We start from the raw sequence: 20,253 nt of genomic DNA on the forward strand, positions 1-20,253 counted from the left end.
GGCAACTGAAATTTCAGAAAGCACGCTGAGACGAATTTTGAAGGAGGAAAAAGAAATAAGTCCAATTGGCAATTCTTTTAGTACGCCCAACAAAGTAAGAAAACGCAAACGTACTAAAAGTGATCTGGAAAATTTTGATTTGGGTGTAGTTCGAAGAACAATAAATAATTTTCATCGACAACAAGGCGAACGGCCTACATTGAAATCATTATTAAATGTGTTAAGGGAAAAAATAGATTTTAAGAGAAGTAAGTGGGCGCTTACAAAAATATTGAAGAAGCGCCCTTCCCAATTTATGAGAACCCTTTCTTACCACCAGGTATCTCTACTGCGAACTCATTAAGAAGGGTGAGCTATGAACACAATTTCGGCAGAACATAGTCATTGTTAAGATCACGTACATCCGGTCCCAATATTTCCAAGATTTCCTGTATTGAATTCCCCATCATAAAAGTCCGTCGCCGTAACTACAAAGAGTCTAGAAATGTTCAAATATTCTAAAGGTCTCCTATACTAAATTGCTCATCATAAAAGACCACCGTGGTAAGAACATAAGGGTCTAGAAATGTTGGCAAACACTACAATATTCGGCTCCCGCCACCACTATGAGCCGGGAGCCGAAAACTCTTAGTAGGGGTAGTAGCACCATATTCACTCCCCTACTCTAGATTGTGCCCCCACGCGCTCACCTCCTCCACTCCTCACGCGCATCCCACTGGTCATGCTATAACTTCCCTACTATACTTTAAGACTATTATAAATTAGCCGTTCAAAGAGACGACTGGTAGGCAGGGTGTTCATGGCCACTGCTTGCTGTGTCTCTCGCCCGTGAGGTTTGTATTGTGTTTGTCAACCCCCACGAGTCGCAGACGTCATCCCGAAAAACTTACGAAGCACGAGTCTTGTGGTTTACTATATGTCAGCTATTATAGTTAAAATATGAAACAAATTAAAACAAAACTGAACTATGTTACATTGTTTGACTACAAGTATACTTTCAGTTTTACGCAAGATAAAATATACTTTGAATATCTGTATCAATGGGAGGGGGGATTACGACTCCACACCCCCCCCCTGGATACGTCCATGATGACACATCCTGTAGAAGTGTATTCTCCTAAATTCTGCCACTCACAGGATTTTGACATTGTAAATGTTATTGTTTATTATGAATTAATATAACAACAACTTACATAAGCTTTATCAAAATCTGATGTATTTTGCCAGACAGGAATGGGCTGCCAGTTCGGTAAATCCTTGAATATTGGCTTGTAAGGAGGAAACTGGCCAGCCATAACACACAGAGATGACACTGTTGTTCTGGTGCTAATGTTAGTTGCAGACACGTGCACCTTCTCCTGAGTGTAGCCTCCAACAAAGTCTCCATATCTTGTATTTAAATTTTGTCCGACTCTATACATCAACTGCTGGCCTGCCTGTTAATATCAAGACATTGATTAGCATATGATTGAAGCTTACTATAAAAATTATACATTATCATGCCCATGTCTATATTATAATATTTAATTTCATTTATGAATTCGTCAAAATTTGGGTTATTACCAACCATATGTATGTATGTATTGTATTGCTAAAATTTTATTCAAAAGTTCAGTTCTTAAGCTATACATAACAACTACATTAAGGAAATATATACTTTATAATCGAGGCATGAAAACCTTATATTTGATAATAAAGTCTTTTTTCAAAATAATGTGTTTATAATTTTGGTTTGATGGTACATTAATTTACTGAAACTTGTAGTTTTATCTGTTTAGCTGTTTTTAGTTACTATAAGACTTGCAGTTTAAAATTGATTTCAGTCTACAATTTTAAGAGGGAATGTTTTAAGTAGAAGTTGTCACTTGGTCAAAGTGACAACTCCTGTCTGACAAGCTTCTTTAGTCGAATGCGATACAGATACACCATACCTCGATATTATTGAAATGACATCGTTGTTTGGAATGACATACAGTTGTCACACACGCAGATTTTCATAGCGTGATCACTTCCAGACAAATCTCCACCTTATTGATATCTATGTCGATACACTATACACTATAAGTGTTAGCTGCATGTAGATACGTTACAGGTGCACTGAAAATTCAGTACTTAGAGGTCACCAGCTGCATTTTGGTCGATCGTATTTTGAACCTCATATCTTACGATTTCTTTTTATAAAAAGAAGATAAATAACGTCACGTAAACGGCAAATGTTGAGAAACTGGTGGCTGCAAACTGTTGCAGTTTTATAGTTTATGATTAACTTTTAGTTCCAGATATTGTTTTTAACTTGAGAAAATAACTCTTCGTACACATTTACCATGTCTGGTTGTTTTAAATGTGGTTTAAGAATGATACGATTCCCTCATTCATATCTCAGGTTATAAACTAATATTTATTTTCTTCGTGATCTGTCAGTTTTAGGTATAGTATTGAATTGCTCTACAACCATCCAGAATTAACACATCCATTTTCAACTTTAGTATCTCTCTCATTCTTCTAGGTAGGTCAGCTTTTGACAACCTAAACTGTGATTTTTCAAGCACCATGCTACTGAAAACCCTTACTATAGCAGGGCAGTCCTTCGTCCAGCGCAGATCAATATGGAAGGTTTTATAACACAAACAACATTTTGATCGAAATTTCAATATAATTTATTTTAATTTATAGTAATCACGCACTCTATAACAATATTTTTTATTTTACATTTTTAACGTTACCAACGACCATTTATACAATTGTCCATACAGCGAATAGTTCTCAAACGACAAATAAGAGCTATCGTGAATCATGTTTCTTCCATATAGATATATTTCTTTATTAGTTTGTTTCCTTATTATGGTGTCTGCAACTGCTGCTAAATAATTTGAGGAAGTAAAATCAATGTTGATACTTATATTTAGAGTGGCAATTACATAGAGGAAGGGGTGCAAATGTGGAAACATGAGGGTAATGTGGAAACGTCAAGTATCTCGACTACAGGGAGCTTCGCTCTAGCGTCGATTGCCGTAAACAGTCACTCTAGTTCCTATTTTAAACGGTACAGCGCTAGGAGTTAGTCGGGCATTGTAGTTGATGGTGGTGCATCGGCCTCTGTTTCGTGAATTTCCAAAAGTTTTGGAAGGTAAGTTTTAGATATTAGTTAGTCTATCTTATCATAGAGATAGCGTAGTGCGTATCATCGTATTGGAAAAGGGAGCTGTATGGAAGTTATTGTTGGGTTTCAATGAATATGTAAGCTAACTTTTTCTTGAATTAACTCGTAAAATCCAATATGGCTAAAGTACGGCTAACCTGGAAACATGTAAATGGGGGCAATGTGGAAACGTTTCCACATTACCCACATCATATGCATTGTTTCTAATATGCGATGTGCTTCTGTTTTAGATGCCAAGGAAGCACATCGGGCCGAGGCGAAAGTCTCTTTTGAAGAAGTGGGATCCTGTAAATATGATTAAAGCTATAACAGCATACAGGGAAAATAAGATGGGATTAAGAAAGTGTGTAAAGGAGTTTAAAGTACCCCAGACAACACTTCAGCGATTCGTCAAGAGTGGTCTATCACCTGAAGAATGTGTTGGTTTAAAAGTATGACGTAAACCTGTCCTACCTGATACTATGGAACAGCAGTTGATGGAGTTTTTGGTCGAAATGGATCATCGTTTTTATGGCCTTACTAAGTTTGATGTCAAAAAGATAGCTTATCAACTAGCCCTAAAGAATAATATCAAGCACCCATTTACCTCAAATGCAACTGGTAGGGCTTGGTTTGATCTTTTTATTAGGCGACACAAAAACAAAATCACAAGCCTATGGGAACCTCATTTTCACGTGCCAATGGGTTCAATAGGGAAGCAACAGGCAAGTTTTTTGACATTCTGGAAGCTGAGTACGACAAGCACAATTTCACAGCTGATCGTGTCTACAACGTGGACTAACTGTAGTCCAGAGCAAGATACCTCATGTAGTAGGGCTTAGAAGTAAACGTCAAGTGGGGGCAATTACAGTAGCTGAACGAGGTTCGCTGGTGACTGTTATATGCTGCATGAGTGCCGGTGGAAGCTTCATTCCACTGATGATCTTTCCCAGGAAGAATTGGACAGATACTCTAATGAAAGGAGCATGTAACAAACGCCTGCATTTTGATAAAGTGTCGGATGCTGAAGAACACAACGAATCCATATCTTCAGGAGAGTCCAATCTAGAACTTCCAGTTGGTGTAGAAAAACCCTCTGATGAAGATGCCCTGTGCATATTTTGTGGCGATCCATTTTCAAAAGATGTGCGTGGTGAACTATGGATCCAATGTCAGTTCTGTGATGAATGGAGCCACTCTGAATGTGCCGGTGTGGAAAAAGACATTTATGTTTGCGATTTCTGCAAGTAAGACTATGTTGACTATGTGAACATATTGAGACTATGTTAAATAAAATTTTAGAAAAATTAAAGACTTTTAATTTAAACTCATCCAACTTTGTAATAAATTAAAATATGTTTTATTTATTTTTCCTTATCTAAAAATTTTTTCTATCAATAAAAACAATTAAAAAAGAATATAATGTGCAAATTTCAATATTCCTACTTGTTTAAGACATTATTTACTGTACATTTGGGATGTTTCCACATTACCCACACTTTTTTTAACAATCTGAATTTGTAGTAAGTTTGCTAAACATTTTTATAGTTTTTAAGTACATGGATTTTGCAATTATGGTTGATGATTATCTGTTATCAACATTACAACGTATTAAAAGGTAATTTTTCAGGTTGAAATAACAATCCTCTGATTTTTTACTAATTAAAAATGAACTGGGTTTCCACATTTGCACCCCCTCCTCTACTCTAGTACTGTACTAAAAGCAGAGTGTGGAGGAACGTTACAATCGCGTTTTGCGTGTATTACTGTACTGGGCAACTGGGCAGTATACCGACACGACACGGCACAGTGTCGCCGCGCCTATACTCTGGTACGGCCGGTCGGTGACGTGAAGATGTGTGTGTGCAGAGTGTGGAGGAACGTTACAATCGTGCTTGTGCGTGTATTATTATACTGGGCAGTATACCTACACGACACGGCACAGTGTCCCGCGCCTATACTCTGGTACGGCCGGTCGGTTATGTGTGTGTGCAGAGTGTGGGGGAACGTTACAATCGTGCTATATACACGGCACAGTGTCGCCGCGCCTATACTCTGGTACGGCCGGTCGGTGATGTGTGTGTGCAGAGTGTGGAGGAACGTTACAATCGTGCTATATACACGGCACAGTGTCCCGCGCCTACACTCTGGTACGGCCGGTCGGTTATGTGTGTGTGCAGAGTGTAGAGGAACGTTACAATCGTGCTATATACACGGCACAGTGTCCCGCGCCTATACTCTGGTACGGCCGGTCAGTGATGTGTGTGTGCAGAGTGTGGAGGAACGTTACAATCGTGCTATATACACGGCACAGTGTCGCCGCGCCTAAACTCTGGTACGGCCGGTCGGTGATGTGTGTGTGCAGAGTGTGGAGGAACGTTACAATCGTGCTATATACACGGCACAGTGTCGCCGCGCCTACACTCTGGTACGGCCGGTCGGTGATGTGTGTGTGCAGAGTGTAGAGGAACGTTACAATCGTGCTATATACACGGCACAGTGTCCCGCGCCTATACTCTGGTACGGCCGGTCGGTGATGTGTGTGTGCAGAGTGTGGAGTAACATTACAATCGTGCTATATACACGGCACAGTGTCGCCGCGCCTAAACTCTGGTACGGCCGGTCGGTGATGTGTGTGTGCAGAGTGTAAAGGAACGTTACAATCGTGCTATATACACGGCACAGTGTCGCCGCGCCTAAACTCTGGTACGGCCGGTCGGTGATGTGTGTGTGCAGAGTGTAGAGGAACGTTACAATCGTGCTATATACACGGCACAGTGTCGCCGCGCCTAAACTCTGGTACGGCCGGTCGGTGATGTGTGTGTGCAGAGTGTAGAGGAACGTTACAATCGTGCTATATACACGGCACAGTGTCCCGCGCCTATACTCTGGTACGGCCGGTCGGTGATGTGTGTGTGCAGAGAGTGGAGTAGTAACATTACAATCGTGCTATATACACGGCACAGTGTCGCCGCGCCTACACTCTGGTACGGCCGGTCGGTGATGTGTGTGTGCAGAGTGTAGAGGAACGTTACAATCGTGCTATATACACGGCACAGTGTCGCCGCGCCTAAACTCTGGTACGGCCGGTCGGTGATGTGTGTGTGCAGAGTGAGGTCGGAGTATCTGGGGACCCATCTTGTCGCGTGTTTGTTTAATTATCTCACGGGACTGTAAATTATGTTCTTGAAATAACATTTATATTCTACATTTTCCTCTATAAAATTGTCTCCACAAAACAAGTGTATTTGATAGATAACGATTTTTATTCTGTAAGCAAAGAATTACTTGCTTATCAAAATATAGTTACTAAAGCATTATTATTTAATTTTTGTACTGAAGAAATTCAGAAACAAACATTAACAACCAATAAATTAAAAACTACCATGATTTTTTACAAAATGAAAGAAGTTTCTTTAATACACAATAGATATTGATTTACATGGGTTTATTTAATAATTTTTATATAACGGGAATTTCATAAAAACATTACTTGAAGAAAATATATTTAAAGTACTAAAAAATATTATCATACCCTTGTAAGTTTTCCTCGAGTTCCTGGAAAAATTAATGGATACTTCGGCCTGTTAGGATCATTCGGGTATGGCATTCTTGTGGGTGATCTTATCCCATGCCTAAAAATCTGGAATTAAAATGTATTTCAAATGTAATTACACAGCCTATGACAAAATAATACAATATAATTACAACAATTACTATTAGTTACTAATTTAATGAACAATTGTTGAGTGGTGTGTGACTCCTTGTAGCCTACAATATAACAGAGCATCTTTACAACCAGCAGACAAAAGAGAAATTGTGCAACCAACTGGGTGAAAGGCGTCAATGACGCTCAGCCAAACTCAATGGTTGGACATGCAACAATATAGAACTCATTATTGTCTGAGTAGAATCAAGTTTCAAGCAACATTTAAGTCTACAGATGAAATCTTTCTTGAGATATCTTTCCACATGATACATTCACACCTTTGTTCGTCAAGTCAGGTTTCATAGCAGTGTGAAAATAATAAACGTTAGATTGGACTAGGGCAGGTACTATAACACAAGAGTGTGCTGAAATTAAATCTTATCACAGACTTTTAAAATTGACTTTCCACTCTACTATTATGTTTTTTAACTCTATGGATAAATACGTCACACGTAAAAATCTCATATTATTGTACTTTTTTATTTTACACATTTATTTATCTCGCTATTTTCTTGTTGCCATCGTGGTTATCCATTAGAGAAATGTAAAAATATTTGTTAACTTTCGGCTAAATCCCGTGGAGTGACATACACTATCATCGAACTTAGAGTTGTTTGTATATAAATGAAGTATATAACTTCATTACAAACTTTAGAGTCTAAAGCTCAGTTAGTTTTCGAGATATGTGCGGACAGGCAGACGGACAGAAGTTAGCCTAAATTCTTCCATCTCCTTGAGTAATAGGCTTTGCTAATGCTCAGCCAATGATTTTAATCTATTATCGGTGATATAATTTGATCAGAAAACTTCAAAATCGCTTTACAGCTTTTAAACTGAACTGATTTGGTACAAACGTATTTAATTTGTATCGTTAACTGTAGCGCTGGAGATTATAAAATAAAAAGAAAGAAATATCAAACTGGTATTGTTACAGATAATAAATCAAAAATACAACATAACAGGAATTTATGTTAATCATTTCAAAACTGGAGGAAGATAAGAAGTATAAACAAAACAGCATTGATATTGATTATAAGTTTTAATTAATTCTAACATTGTAAGCTCCAACCTAGAGAGACTATGTTCTCCTTCAAGAAAGTGATAATATGTTTATAACTTTAATTTTTATCGACAAAATACAATGTAAACAATTATATATTTAATGATTTTAAGTACATTTTAAAATTAAAATTCCAGCAAAGATACTATTAAAAAGAATTTATTTAAACACAAAACTAAAAACTCTGCCCAATATTGAAGTTTGTTTTAGTAATATTGTAATACTTTCACTGAAAAATAAACTTGTTACTATTAGTGTTTATTGAAGTTTGTTTTAGTAATATTGTAATACTTTCACTGAAAAATAAACTTGTTACTATTCGTGTTTATTGAAGTTTGTTTTAGTAATATTGTAATACTTTCACTGAAAAATAAACTTGTTACTATTAGTGTTTATTGAAGTTTGTTTTAGTAATATTGTAATACTTTCACTGAAAAATAAACTTGTTACTATTCGTGTTTATTGAAGTTTGTTTTAGTAATATTGTAATACTTTCACTGAAAAATAAACTTGTTACTATTCGTGTTTATTGAAGTTTGTTTTAGTAATATTGTAATACTTTCACTGAAAAATAAACTTGTTACTATTAGTGTTTATTGAAGTTTGTTTTAGTAATATTGTAATACTTTCACTGAAAAATAAACTTGTTACTATTAGTGTTTATTGAAGTTTGTTTTAGTACTATTGTAATACTTTCACTGAAAAATAAACTTGTTACTATTAGTGTTTATTGAAGTTTGTTTTAGTAATATTGTAATACTTTCACTGAAAAATAAACTTGTTACTATTCGTGTTTATTGAAGTTTGTTTTAGTAATATTGTAATACTTTCACTGAAAAATAAACTTGTTACTATTAGTGTTTATTGAAGTTTGTTTTAGTAATATTGTAATACTTTCACTGAAAAATAAACTTGTTACTATTCGTGTTTATTGAAGTTTGTTTTAGTAATATTGTAATACTTTCACTGAAAAATAAACTTGTTACTATTAGTGTTTATTGAAGTTTGTTTTAGTAATATTGTAATACTTTCACTGAAAAATAAACTTGTTACTATTAGTGTTTGCCCAGTATATTAAAAGTATACATTGTGTATTATATAATGTACTGTGTGTATTTGCACAACACTCGTAATACGTCTTTATTCTGTATAGTGTTCATGCATACACATTCAGTTTACTGAAATGAATTTTATGTATCTGAAAGTAAAACTTCACACTTGAAAGCTCTGCTACGTTTGTGTGGATAGTAAAATTGCAACATGAATTACAGAATTTAATTTTCGATTTTATACACATTATTTTTATAGAAACTAAAGACTAGAATGTAAAAAAAATAAATTTTACTTTAAAGTTTTACTTATGTGCTACACAAGAGAGCAGACATTTTACGGAATTTTATTATATGTTATTGAGGGGATGCTTACAAGTATTTTGCAAAAATACAAAGTTTCAAAAAAGTATTCCAATTTTTAATCTTATTAAAAATATTCTAGTAAACCTAAGTAATACAAATACATCACAAGTTTCTTACCCCATATACATATTGAAGATTTTTTGTTGGAGGAAGCGCAGCATTAAGAGTGGGGTAAAGAGTCCTGCCTGAATACTCCACATTTCCTGTGGCCAGCCCAACCAGTACTGCAAACAATAAAGATACTAACATCAGATTAAATATGCTTGTGTAAGTTTTCAGTCTACTATTTTGTACCCTTATATTATACACCGCAAATATTTTAATGTTTAAAATTCAGTTAATAAACAAAATTACCTAACAAGGCCATTTTGAAAATATAAACTCCTTGATACTCAACTGTTGCTCTTCTTGTAATCAAATTGAACTACCTGAACCACACAATAGATACTTTGGGCTGTTTAAAACATTTGTATATGCAGTATACATGGGATAACAGAATAGTATTTAGCCCAGTAAATATTTTTTTAAAGGTGATTCTTTTTGAAAACTAAGCAAAAAACCACAGGATAGTCAAGGAAATCTTTGTATAGACACTTAACAAACAAGCAAACTCAACTTATTTAATTCCCCCAAATTATTAACTTGCGCCAAACTTAGGGGCGTAAATAGGAATATTTTCCTTGAAAACAAGAAATGACATGATAAGTACCATCACTAAAGGAGACTTAATGAATCCCTGGTAAGGCTCAGATTTTTAAACTGTTTTTATCAAGCTTTTTACCTTGGAATTGAAGTTTATTACGGAGTTTATTAAAGTTTGCCTCTTTTTGCCCTTTATCAATAAAAAAACTTTTTTTGTATCACAAGATTGAGTTAGATACTGCAGTACAATTAAAAGTAATTATAAGATCATATTTTTACTTTATTTTATTTTTGTAACTTACTAAACAATGGTCTGTTAATTTGATTACTTGATAAACAAATTTAGATAGTTTTCAATAGATTATAAACTCTTACAATATAATTAGCATTATTATTTCTTAATGTATGCATGTCGTCAGATTAATCAAGTATGATTAAATTAGTAAGCAAACGATGTTGTTCTAGCCTTTTACGCTTGTCTCTTGATAACAAAATTATATATCACTGGGAAAAGAGCAAAGCTGATAATAGTTTCCAAGCAAAACACTTGTAATTTATAAAAATCCAATAAAAAAGTAATGAGAGTTAACTTTCTATCAATCAGTTATGTCTAAAGTAATTGTCTATGTCTTCAATTCATATTCATGTCACGACTCGTAAACAATATCTAAAGTGATCATAACTATGTTGAAGAATAAAAACATATTTCTTATCCAGAAGGCTGTTTAATATGTTTTAATATTATTTTAACAAATTTTATGTTCTTGGTTTAACGAAAGATTTATATTTCAACCCTCATTACTAAAATGAATTTATTTTTAATTAGTTACTAGCATTTACCCGCGGCTTTGTACGTGATTGCGTATTGAATAACAGGTAAGTTACGTTACAGGCATATCTTTTTTAAATACCGTAGTAAAAACTACTAAAAATAAGTGATCACCACTGAAGAATATTCCAATCTCCTGATGCATTTCAGAATAGTTGGACTTTAAGTTTTGGGAACAATGTTTTGGGTCTCTGAAGTCGAAGATAAGCAGTTTTTATGCGCGTGAAGACACATTTCTAGCTCAAATCAATTATATTTCATACACCCTACTAGAGGTTATCTTATTGTCACGATAGAAATATCTACTTACTGTACTCGGTCTGAGAAAAATCGTACTATAAGAAAACTACTTTCTACATAGTTCCTTGTATATATCTTCTCTCCCGGTGTACTTATTCTCGGTGCCCCAACAGTGTTTGCATTGCCCTAACCATGAAAATATGTGCAAACGTTGATCTAAAAGGACTACTTCGGTTAAAAAGCGTCTTCTTCCGGCAATTGACATCTACTTCCGGTGTCAGGTATTTCTGGTGCTGTAGTAGCGGTTGCCTTGTTGTGCCGATCAAGACTTTATATACATACGTTGGTCTAAAATGTTTACTTTGGCTGAAAAGCAACTACTTCCAGCCTTTGAAATTCTCTTCTGGCCTAATTATACTTCCTGTCAGGGCTGTATTTCTAAATAGGCTAAGTAGGCTGCAGCCTAGAGCGGCAAAATTAAGGGGCGGCAGATTTGAAAAAAAAATTAAAATATTAAAATGAAATATTTGTGAAATACAATATTATTTTCCTTATACGAGTTTAAGTTTGTGTTATATAAATAGAGCTTTTAGGAAACACATACACTTTAATTTCCTATTTCGTTGTATGTATTACTACAAAAAATGTACGAACGCCTTGTTCCTTCGCGCAAACGAGCGGCGATCTGCCGATTTACATTGGCAACACCCCCTGGCAGCCGGCAGCCCTGGGTGGCTGGCGCGACAGCTCTCCGCTCCCCTGCCCCTCCCCACCTCTCCAACACTGGCGCTCAGCTGATAGTCACCTGACGCTGTCACGGACCGACAGACGCACCCTCTGACTCACGACTCACACATCCACAGATTACACTACACTACAGTCTACAGTGACTACACTGCGCTGTCAGTTGGTGGTTGATGTTAGTGTTGTGCACACGGCGGCACGGTTACGCCGGTTACGGTGTTATATAAGTCGTTGACTCGTTGTATTCAGCTAGTTCAATGTTAAAGTCAACAATCAATTGTAAGTATGATTGAATCTGAATGAGACTTAGATGTAAGAGTGGAGTGAATGGAAAATTTTAGCTAACAAGTAACCATTGCAATAACATGTGGGTCGTTGTCAAATCAACTGTCCTTTCGAGGTCCCAATATATACAGTTTTTTAATAACTTTAATTTTAAGGGGGCGATTCACCATTGCGGTTTTAGCAACCTTTGGCCGGTCGGCTCCCATAAGCGCAATGTTAATTTCACGCTTGCAGGCTTGTCGAATTCAAATGATCATATTCCAACAGTGCTCACAAAATGTGCTCATAAAAAGTAATATTTTTTTTACGGAAATCTATTGACAACTAATCAATCTAGGGTTCTCGATTTTTTAATTTCCTCTCAAAAAATCTGTTTAGCCTTCAACGGGCGGTTAAAAATCACTAATTTTTGGACTTTTTGCCAAGTCCCCTACACTATATTATTTAATATTTTCAACATTTAAAAAAACGGCAATCCTAGATCACCATTTGAGGAATACACCAATACTCTAAAATTTAGGATAACTTAATTCTGTGAGCAGTGATCATTTGAATTCCACGCCCTGTTTTCATGGTCAGCGGCGTGTTAGAGCACCCCCTTAATAAAATATACTCAATTGTCGTATGTGTTATCAATGAACCAATTAAAATTTAGGATAATTACTTTACTTGCTTATTACCGCTGCTCTTGTACTTATTACTCCTTATAAACCTCATGAGTGTTACTCTCTACATCATGGAATGTTAGGTAGGTACCCTAAATCATGAGTGTTACTTGGTAGTTTTAAGGGAAAATTGTTTTAAAACTACAGATATTTTGGCATATTTAACATATGTTTTAGATAAGTAAGAACAGAAGTACTCTAAAACTCATTATTAAGACAAAATAAAATTTTTTGGCGAGTGAAACTCAAAGAAATTGAAAAAATCTCATAAAAATTCATGTAAGTAATACAATGTATTTGCTTGCGTTCTCACAGAAAAAATTCCAACATTTTTCCAGATCCCCTTTTGGCTGGTATATGTGTGCCCTCCAGATCTTCTTCCTTCTTCCCATATAAAAAGAGCTTTCAAATCTCGTTTTCTGCAGGACCCCTAGGATGGCAGTTACGCAGATTACGCTCCCAAATAACTGACTATTCGGTTCTAACGTAGAGTTTTATATTTTAGGCTACTACTAGCTTCTCTACAACTACAATGAGTGATGGACGGAAGAGGCTTAGCGGTGCGGGAGTACAAGAAAACGGGCGAAGAAGAAACTCGAAGAACAAGAACGTGTATTGAAACAAACCAAAAGGCTAGATTTGTTCTTTAAGACGCCAGGAGAACAAGAGATTGCACCAGTACTTGAAGGACCTGCACTTGACGATTCCGTTGACGAGACGGCCGGCCAGCTGGACGACAATGTTTCAGCTGGGCCAAGCTGCTCAAATACACCAGCTAATCTAGCAAGTTTAACGAAGACATCATCATACCTCACGAGATCGCCACTGAAAGCCTTTCGTTGGAGCTGCTGTCACCCTGCTGTTCCAGCGAAGATCAAGCTTTCTGGGTTTTGAATGATGCAACTCGAGATTCAATCGCAAAAAATGGGTTCAAACAAAATATCGACCTGGATTTCTCAAACAGCGTCAGAGAATACAAGGATCAAAAAACGATATTTATCCAAATCTCTGTTTCAACGAACATTGAAAAATGGAGAGGTTCAGGACAGAAAGTGGATGGTATTCTCAAAAAGCAAGGGTTCTGTTTATTGTGGCCCTTGTTTGGCATTCAATTTCAAAGAGAAATCCCAGTTTGATTGTAAAGACGGATTCAACGACTGGAAAAATGGTGAAAGTCGGGCCAGTCATCACGAAAACTCACCAATTCACAAGTCGGCAATCATTACTCTAAAATCACGAGAAATTGCTCTGAAACGTGTTGGCAGTATGTTAACTGAGCAGCTAGACAAAGAAATCAATTATTGGAAAAAGGTTTTGGCCAGGGTTATAGCGGCCGTTAAGGCCTTGACATCAAGAGACCTTGCATTAAGAGGCGATGATGAAATCTTTGGATCAAACAGAAATGGAAATTTTCTTATGGCTTTAGAGCTTATCTCCGAATTCGACCCTTTTTTAGCTACTCACATTGAAAAATATGGTAATTGTGGAAGTGGTCATACAAACTATCTCTCTTCCCAAACGTGTGAAGAAGTCATTGAATTAATGGCTCAAAATGTAAGACAAGAAATTTGTGAAGAATTGAAACAGTCAAAATATTTTTCTCTCATAGTTGATTCAACCCCAGACATGTCTCATGTAGACCAGTTGGTTCTTGCAGTCAGGTATGTTTTAAATGACGGTGTACCCTGTGAACGATTTCTTACCTTCATCCCGTCAGTTGGACATACCGCAGAGGGTATGTTTAAAAGTGTGATGAGAGAACTAGGAAATCTGGAAATAAACATTGATGACTGCCGAGGCCAATCGTACGATAATGCCTCAAATATGTCGGGGACTTACAATGGTCTTCAGGCAAAGATAAAGAGCAAAAGTCCTTTAGCTCTATTCATCCCGTGTGCGGCTCATTCTTTAAATCTGGTCGGATCATCTGCTGCTGAATCTTGTGAAGAAGCGTGCAGATTCTTCATGTTGCTTCAAGAACTTTATGTGTTTTTTACATCTTCTACAAAACGATGGGAGTGCCTGATAGGTGTAATGGAAGATTCTTATCAGAATAATAAGACTATAAAAAGGGTGTGTCCTACACGATGGTCGGCTAGGGATGATGCATGTCAGAGCTTGCGAGAGTCTTGGGACGAAGTGTACAAGGCTTTGACAACAATTTCAAAAGACCCAACAGAAAAGGCTACAACCAGATGTGAGGCTCAAGGAATCGCTTGGAATCTAGAACGTTTTGAGACTGCATTTATGGTATGCTTCTGGAGCACTGCCCTCCATAGAATTCACAAAGTCAGTAAAACTATACAAAGTGGAACCGTTGACGTTTTGTTAGTCAGGGATTTGTATGGTTCTCTAGAGGAATATTTTGTGTCAGAAAGAAACAACTTTTCTTATTTCGAGGAATTGGGTATGAAGATAACCAAAACTGAAACATACGATTCATACGAAAAAGACACAAGCAGACAAACCAAGCGAAAAGTCTGGCCAGACGAAACCCGGAGTGAAGAAGTCAACCTGACTGGCAGAGATGAATTGAGAATTAACACATTTCTTCCAATTCTAGACTCCTTTATTTGTGAATTTAAGAGAAGAAAAGTGGCCTATAGTGACTTTGTAGATAAATTCTACTTCCTGACTCAATTGTGTGACAGCAAAACAGACATCAACATCACAGAAGAGGAACTAAGAAACAAGGCAACGAAACTTCATCAAATTTATCAAAATGACTTAGATTCCGATTTTATTGAAGAGTGCATTCACTTCCAAAAACACTGTGCGGTGGGAATGGACAATCCCTCAGATAAAACGTTGGAAGGAATTTCTACCTTTTTGAGAAAGAACTCGTTGCATGATGTTTACCCTAACTTGGACATAGCAGTACGAATTAGTTTGTGCATACCTGCAACTAATTGCGCGGGAGAGAACGTAGCTTTTCCTGCCTTCGAAGAGTTAAAAACTACTTACGGACAAGCATTTCTAAATAAACAGGCTCAATTCACTTTCCCTCCTATGTATAGAAGCAAATTTAACAAAGAAGCTCTCTTATGAAGATTTAATTAAAGAGTTCTCAATTAAAAAGGCTCGTAAGAAAGCTTTGTAAAATGTAAATAGCCTACTGTATATACAATAAATTAGTTCTGTTAATCACACAATGAACTTGTATTAGAATGTACAAACGTTATTTTTAAATATTTCAACTCATGCTTATAATAAACCAGTTATTCAAATAATTTTTTCAACTTTAATTTCACCTTGCTAAACCATTTGATTGATTTAAATTAAACAATTTTCCAAGATTTGAAAATATTTAACAACATTCCAAGTAAGTGTAAGTCTGCAAAAAATACACATTTTCTAAAATGTGTGTTGTTTGGGCTGCAGTTCCATATAGTTCCACCGGCACAATCGAATACGAACATATCGATTGTTGATCAAGCTAAAACATCGTGCCGCGGCGTTAGGTTAGGTTATTTCACGTTATTTTGTGTTTCTCGGTCGGTAAATAACGTGAAATAACCTAACCTAACCACCGCGTCGCGATATTTCCCCGTTATTTGACTAAACATTAAAAAAATTTATAATACATTAAAACTGTTACGAAATGCTTTAAAAACGCCATCCAAATTACTATTTTGTTCCTGAAAAATGCAAATTTTCCCGGGGGGGGCCGGACCGCCGCACCCACTTTTGGCGGGGGGGGGGTGTGCTCCCCTTTTTGGGGCGGCAAATTATCTTAAGCCTATAGGCGGCAAACTGGTAAATCCGGCCCTGCTTCCTGTATGTATAGTCTGTTGAGTGTAGAACACACGTGTGCCAAATTACTCCATGCACATGTATGTCAAATTTCACCTGTTTAGGACAACCGGAATTTGAAAAACGAAATATAGTTCTTCTATGTGTTGCAGCCCCATATCCACTCCTATTGGATACTTAATCTGCATAACAATATTATTATTTTGTCTGTTTCAGAATTTAAGCCAATTGTATTTTATATTTCATCGTTATAGGCCACCAGGATCTAGAAATCAAAAATATACTTTTTACGGGTTTTAATTCTGTTTCAACACTTATGGGTGTTGATCCTAATGAATTTTTTCTCTATCAATATCATGAGGGATTTGTGCGAAATAGGGGTTACAACAACCCATTTCAACCCATATGGATCATTGATCTTTGTGGAAATTCTTTAATTTTGTTATTTAAGTCATGAGTCATACTTGTGCTAAATTACAATTTGTTGATATCGGGAAGTAGAAGAGTTAATTGTGAGTGTGTGAGTGAGTGAGTACAAAGATATAAAAATCCAAAAAATATACGTCTGTATATATATATATATATATATATATATATATATATATATATATATATATACATATTTATGATTGAGAAGAGTATTTTGAGTAAAAGGCGTCTACTTCCGGCCGTTTAAATTAACTTAAAGTGCCTTAGTTGTTTGGGTCAATACCTTATAGCCCCGATCAAAAAACTATACTTATACGTATGTAACTTTTGACAGTCTGCTTCCGGCTCATTGTTGACTTCCAATGCCATAGTATAGTTTGCCTTGTTATGCCTATAAAGAAAATATACACACATAAAAAGGACTGAGATACTTATTTCTATCTAAAGAGAAATCATATCTAACTTATATATTTTTTCCGATATAAGGGAGATATCATTATAGTTCATGCAACATTTAACTTATTTACATTCAAACATATAAACCAATATTTAAAACTTTTATTTTTGTGAGGCCTTTCGATAGCAAGGCTATCTTCATCACAGAAGTGTCTTACAAAAATAAAAGTTTTAAATATTGGTTTATTTGTTTGAATGTAAATAAGTTAACAAGCAGCCGATACAAGCTCCATCTTCAACATTCCATAGAAATCTAGTTGTTTTTTGGACTGTAAACCGAGAAGAATGGATCGTTGAGTTATGTTAGTGTTCATGTTACCGTTTTCCCTTAAGACACTTTTAAAATGCCATATCATATTGTCGCCATTGCAAAGTACCTTTTATGAAAACATTCACAGCTTTGTTCTTGGTTGGTTTTATAACAGTGTCTAAATAGAATGTAAAATGCATTATATGTTTTTAATTCGTTACTCGCGCAACCTGAAATAAAAGTTAGTTATTAACTTTGTCTTTGCTATCTGCATTAGATCGAGAACTGTATAATTTATAAAATTTAAACGTATCAGGTGTATCAGCCATTTTCTCGAACATATAAATATCTGTTCCTCGGATTTCAACAATTACTTTACAAAATAAAATTAACTAAATTGGTCCGTCCATTCTCTAGATTAGCGCTTAGCAACACGTTTTGCTATTCAATTTATTTATAAGATAACACAATTTATGATGATTTAAATTTATGTTTATTTAAATGTCACTATATTATAAAACAACACTGTTTTATGCATTAACTTGAATTGAGTCCTTGAGAAATAAAGATTAATCAAATGATTAATTTCAATTTTTTCCTCTGGCATCCCTAATACCTCAATGGATTTTAAGATAATACAAATTGAAAAATCTAATTGAGGAGTTTAAATAATTTTCCATATTATCTTCATTGAACGATTTTTACAGGGATGGAGTTTTTACCATCTTGTAAACGTTCTAAATTTAAAATTTCTTAAATGTCAAGGTAAAAATGAATATACCCACGTATTTATAATTCACATCCGTATCCCAATGTATTTTAAACTAGTCCATTAGTTGGTATTACATATTCATACTAAAACTTTCGTAAACTGTAGATAAAAAAATAATTAAATTCCTAAGATACTTCAAAAGTAAAGCACTATATCAGTAATTTTTCCTGAACTATGTCATTGAACGTACCAATAACGTAAAATTTATATAGAATCATCTTACTCTGTAAATAAACTTTACCTGTTATTAATACTGCATACATGTTTGAAGCTAGGTGCGATGTCATACGCTGCATAACTTGTGCATACACTGATAGCATCGAGAGATACAACTAGTACAAGCCTTGAGCACATTTTAATGAGTTCTAATTAAATAACTATTCAAACTGTAATTTCAATATTATCTTAAATACATGTTTTACAAAATCCTTTTAAAACCAATACAGTTGGTTTTTATGTAAATCGCCAATTTGTAACGCCTAATCTAACACGGTTGTAAGTGACAGTGACAACGTGATAAGGTAGTATTATTTGACATGTGATTTGTCAAACAAGGAAAATGATCGCACATTAATAGTTGTACAGACTAATTAGAGAATATAGATTTAAAAATATATTTATAGTTACGGCGATGCATTCGATTTTGTGTTTGGTTAATAGCTATGTTAGACTCATGGCCGTTTGTAAGGTAACGCCCTAAATATAGAAGAAGGGGAGAAAACTTGTTTTACGACTCCATGTCAAAGTAAAGCAGACAGTTTTGTAATCTGGCACAAACGAAAAATCTGAAGATAAAAATGTGAAATTTCTATGATACGTACATGGGTTAATAGCTTCAGGGAGCAACATCTTTTAATGAATTTTTAACTTAAAGAAACTATGTTTTTTTTTTTAATTACAAATAATAAGCAATATTTAGTTATTTCTTAACAAAATTAAGTTTATAATAAATAAAATCGTGTCAGTCCCTAAAGCTGTAACTCATGTACATACTGAAAACTTTTCACCTATGTATTTGGTAAATATACATTTCCTTAACAACCTGTTTTAAATTTAAATGTGGAGTGATCAAGAGCATTTCAAAAATGTTCTGAATTCAATATAAAACATGTTTTGCAAACCCAAAATCTATTACCACTCAAATCCATGCGATTGCTCAACAATCGCAAGACAGTTGTCACCCCAAGGGCTTAGAGACATGTACCTGTACAGTTTTGTAGTCGCAATATAAAGATAAATTATAAACACTGACATTTATTTGGACAAGCTGGTTTGTTCTAGTAAGTAAACTAGAGCTTCCCATCCCTAAGGTCATTAATGCAATGGTGTTTCGTTTTATGGACGATCTGGGTGGCACTCGTTTCTTACTCTTTTGCCTATCCAGTGAGTTAGAAACATATTGCTTAAATATTCGCGAAATGTAGGTCATAGTGTGAAGATGCTCCATCCTGCTGGGACCAAACTTTGGGTGGGATATTTATTTTGCATAAAAGAATTTCAGAGTTGGTGATTAGGTATGACATAGCCTAAGTGCTTAAGATGTTCACGGAAATTATGTTGAAAAGTAAAGAAAAGCCTGTTTTAGAAAGTATAGAATAAATTGTCTTATTTACTTTAGTGTTAGTATTACAAACATATAGGTTGTAACTTCCAAACACCCCCCTCCCCTTATTTGAAATTAATTGTTCAATTACCTTAAGCATAATTTGGCGTTGTTAGGATATTTATCTTATCTGCCGTTAAAAATGTCAAAATATTAACAAAAAGAGCTTAACACGAGATTATTTACATATGAAAACCTCTTATAATGGATTAGAAAAACTTGTGTCATGCTGAATCTGGTTTGATTTCATGAAAGATATGTT

General features: G+C 35.2%; 1 protein-coding gene across 1 annotated transcript in view; it reads right to left on the bottom strand.

Moving 5' to 3' along the window:
* LOC124361306 (lysosomal acid phosphatase-like) overlaps positions 1-18,708 on the bottom strand; it is a 42,069-nt gene extending 23,361 nt beyond the window's left edge. Inside the window, exons 1-4 of the mRNA XM_046815351.1 lie at positions 18,630-18,708; positions 9,441-9,547; positions 6,675-6,782; positions 1,194-1,436 (exon numbers count right to left, since the gene is read on the bottom strand). Coding sequence (XP_046671307.1) covers positions 1,194-1,436; positions 6,675-6,782; positions 9,441-9,547; positions 18,630-18,708 — 537 coding nt within the window. The remainder of the gene's footprint in view (positions 1-1,193; positions 1,437-6,674; positions 6,783-9,440; positions 9,548-18,629) is intronic.
* Positions 18,709-20,253: the final 1,545 nt, after the last annotated feature.

This window comes from Homalodisca vitripennis, chromosome 4, assembly GCF_021130785.1.
Source record: "Homalodisca vitripennis isolate AUS2020 chromosome 4, UT_GWSS_2.1, whole genome shotgun sequence".
Lineage (NCBI taxonomy): Eukaryota > Metazoa > Arthropoda > Insecta > Hemiptera > Cicadellidae > Homalodisca > Homalodisca vitripennis.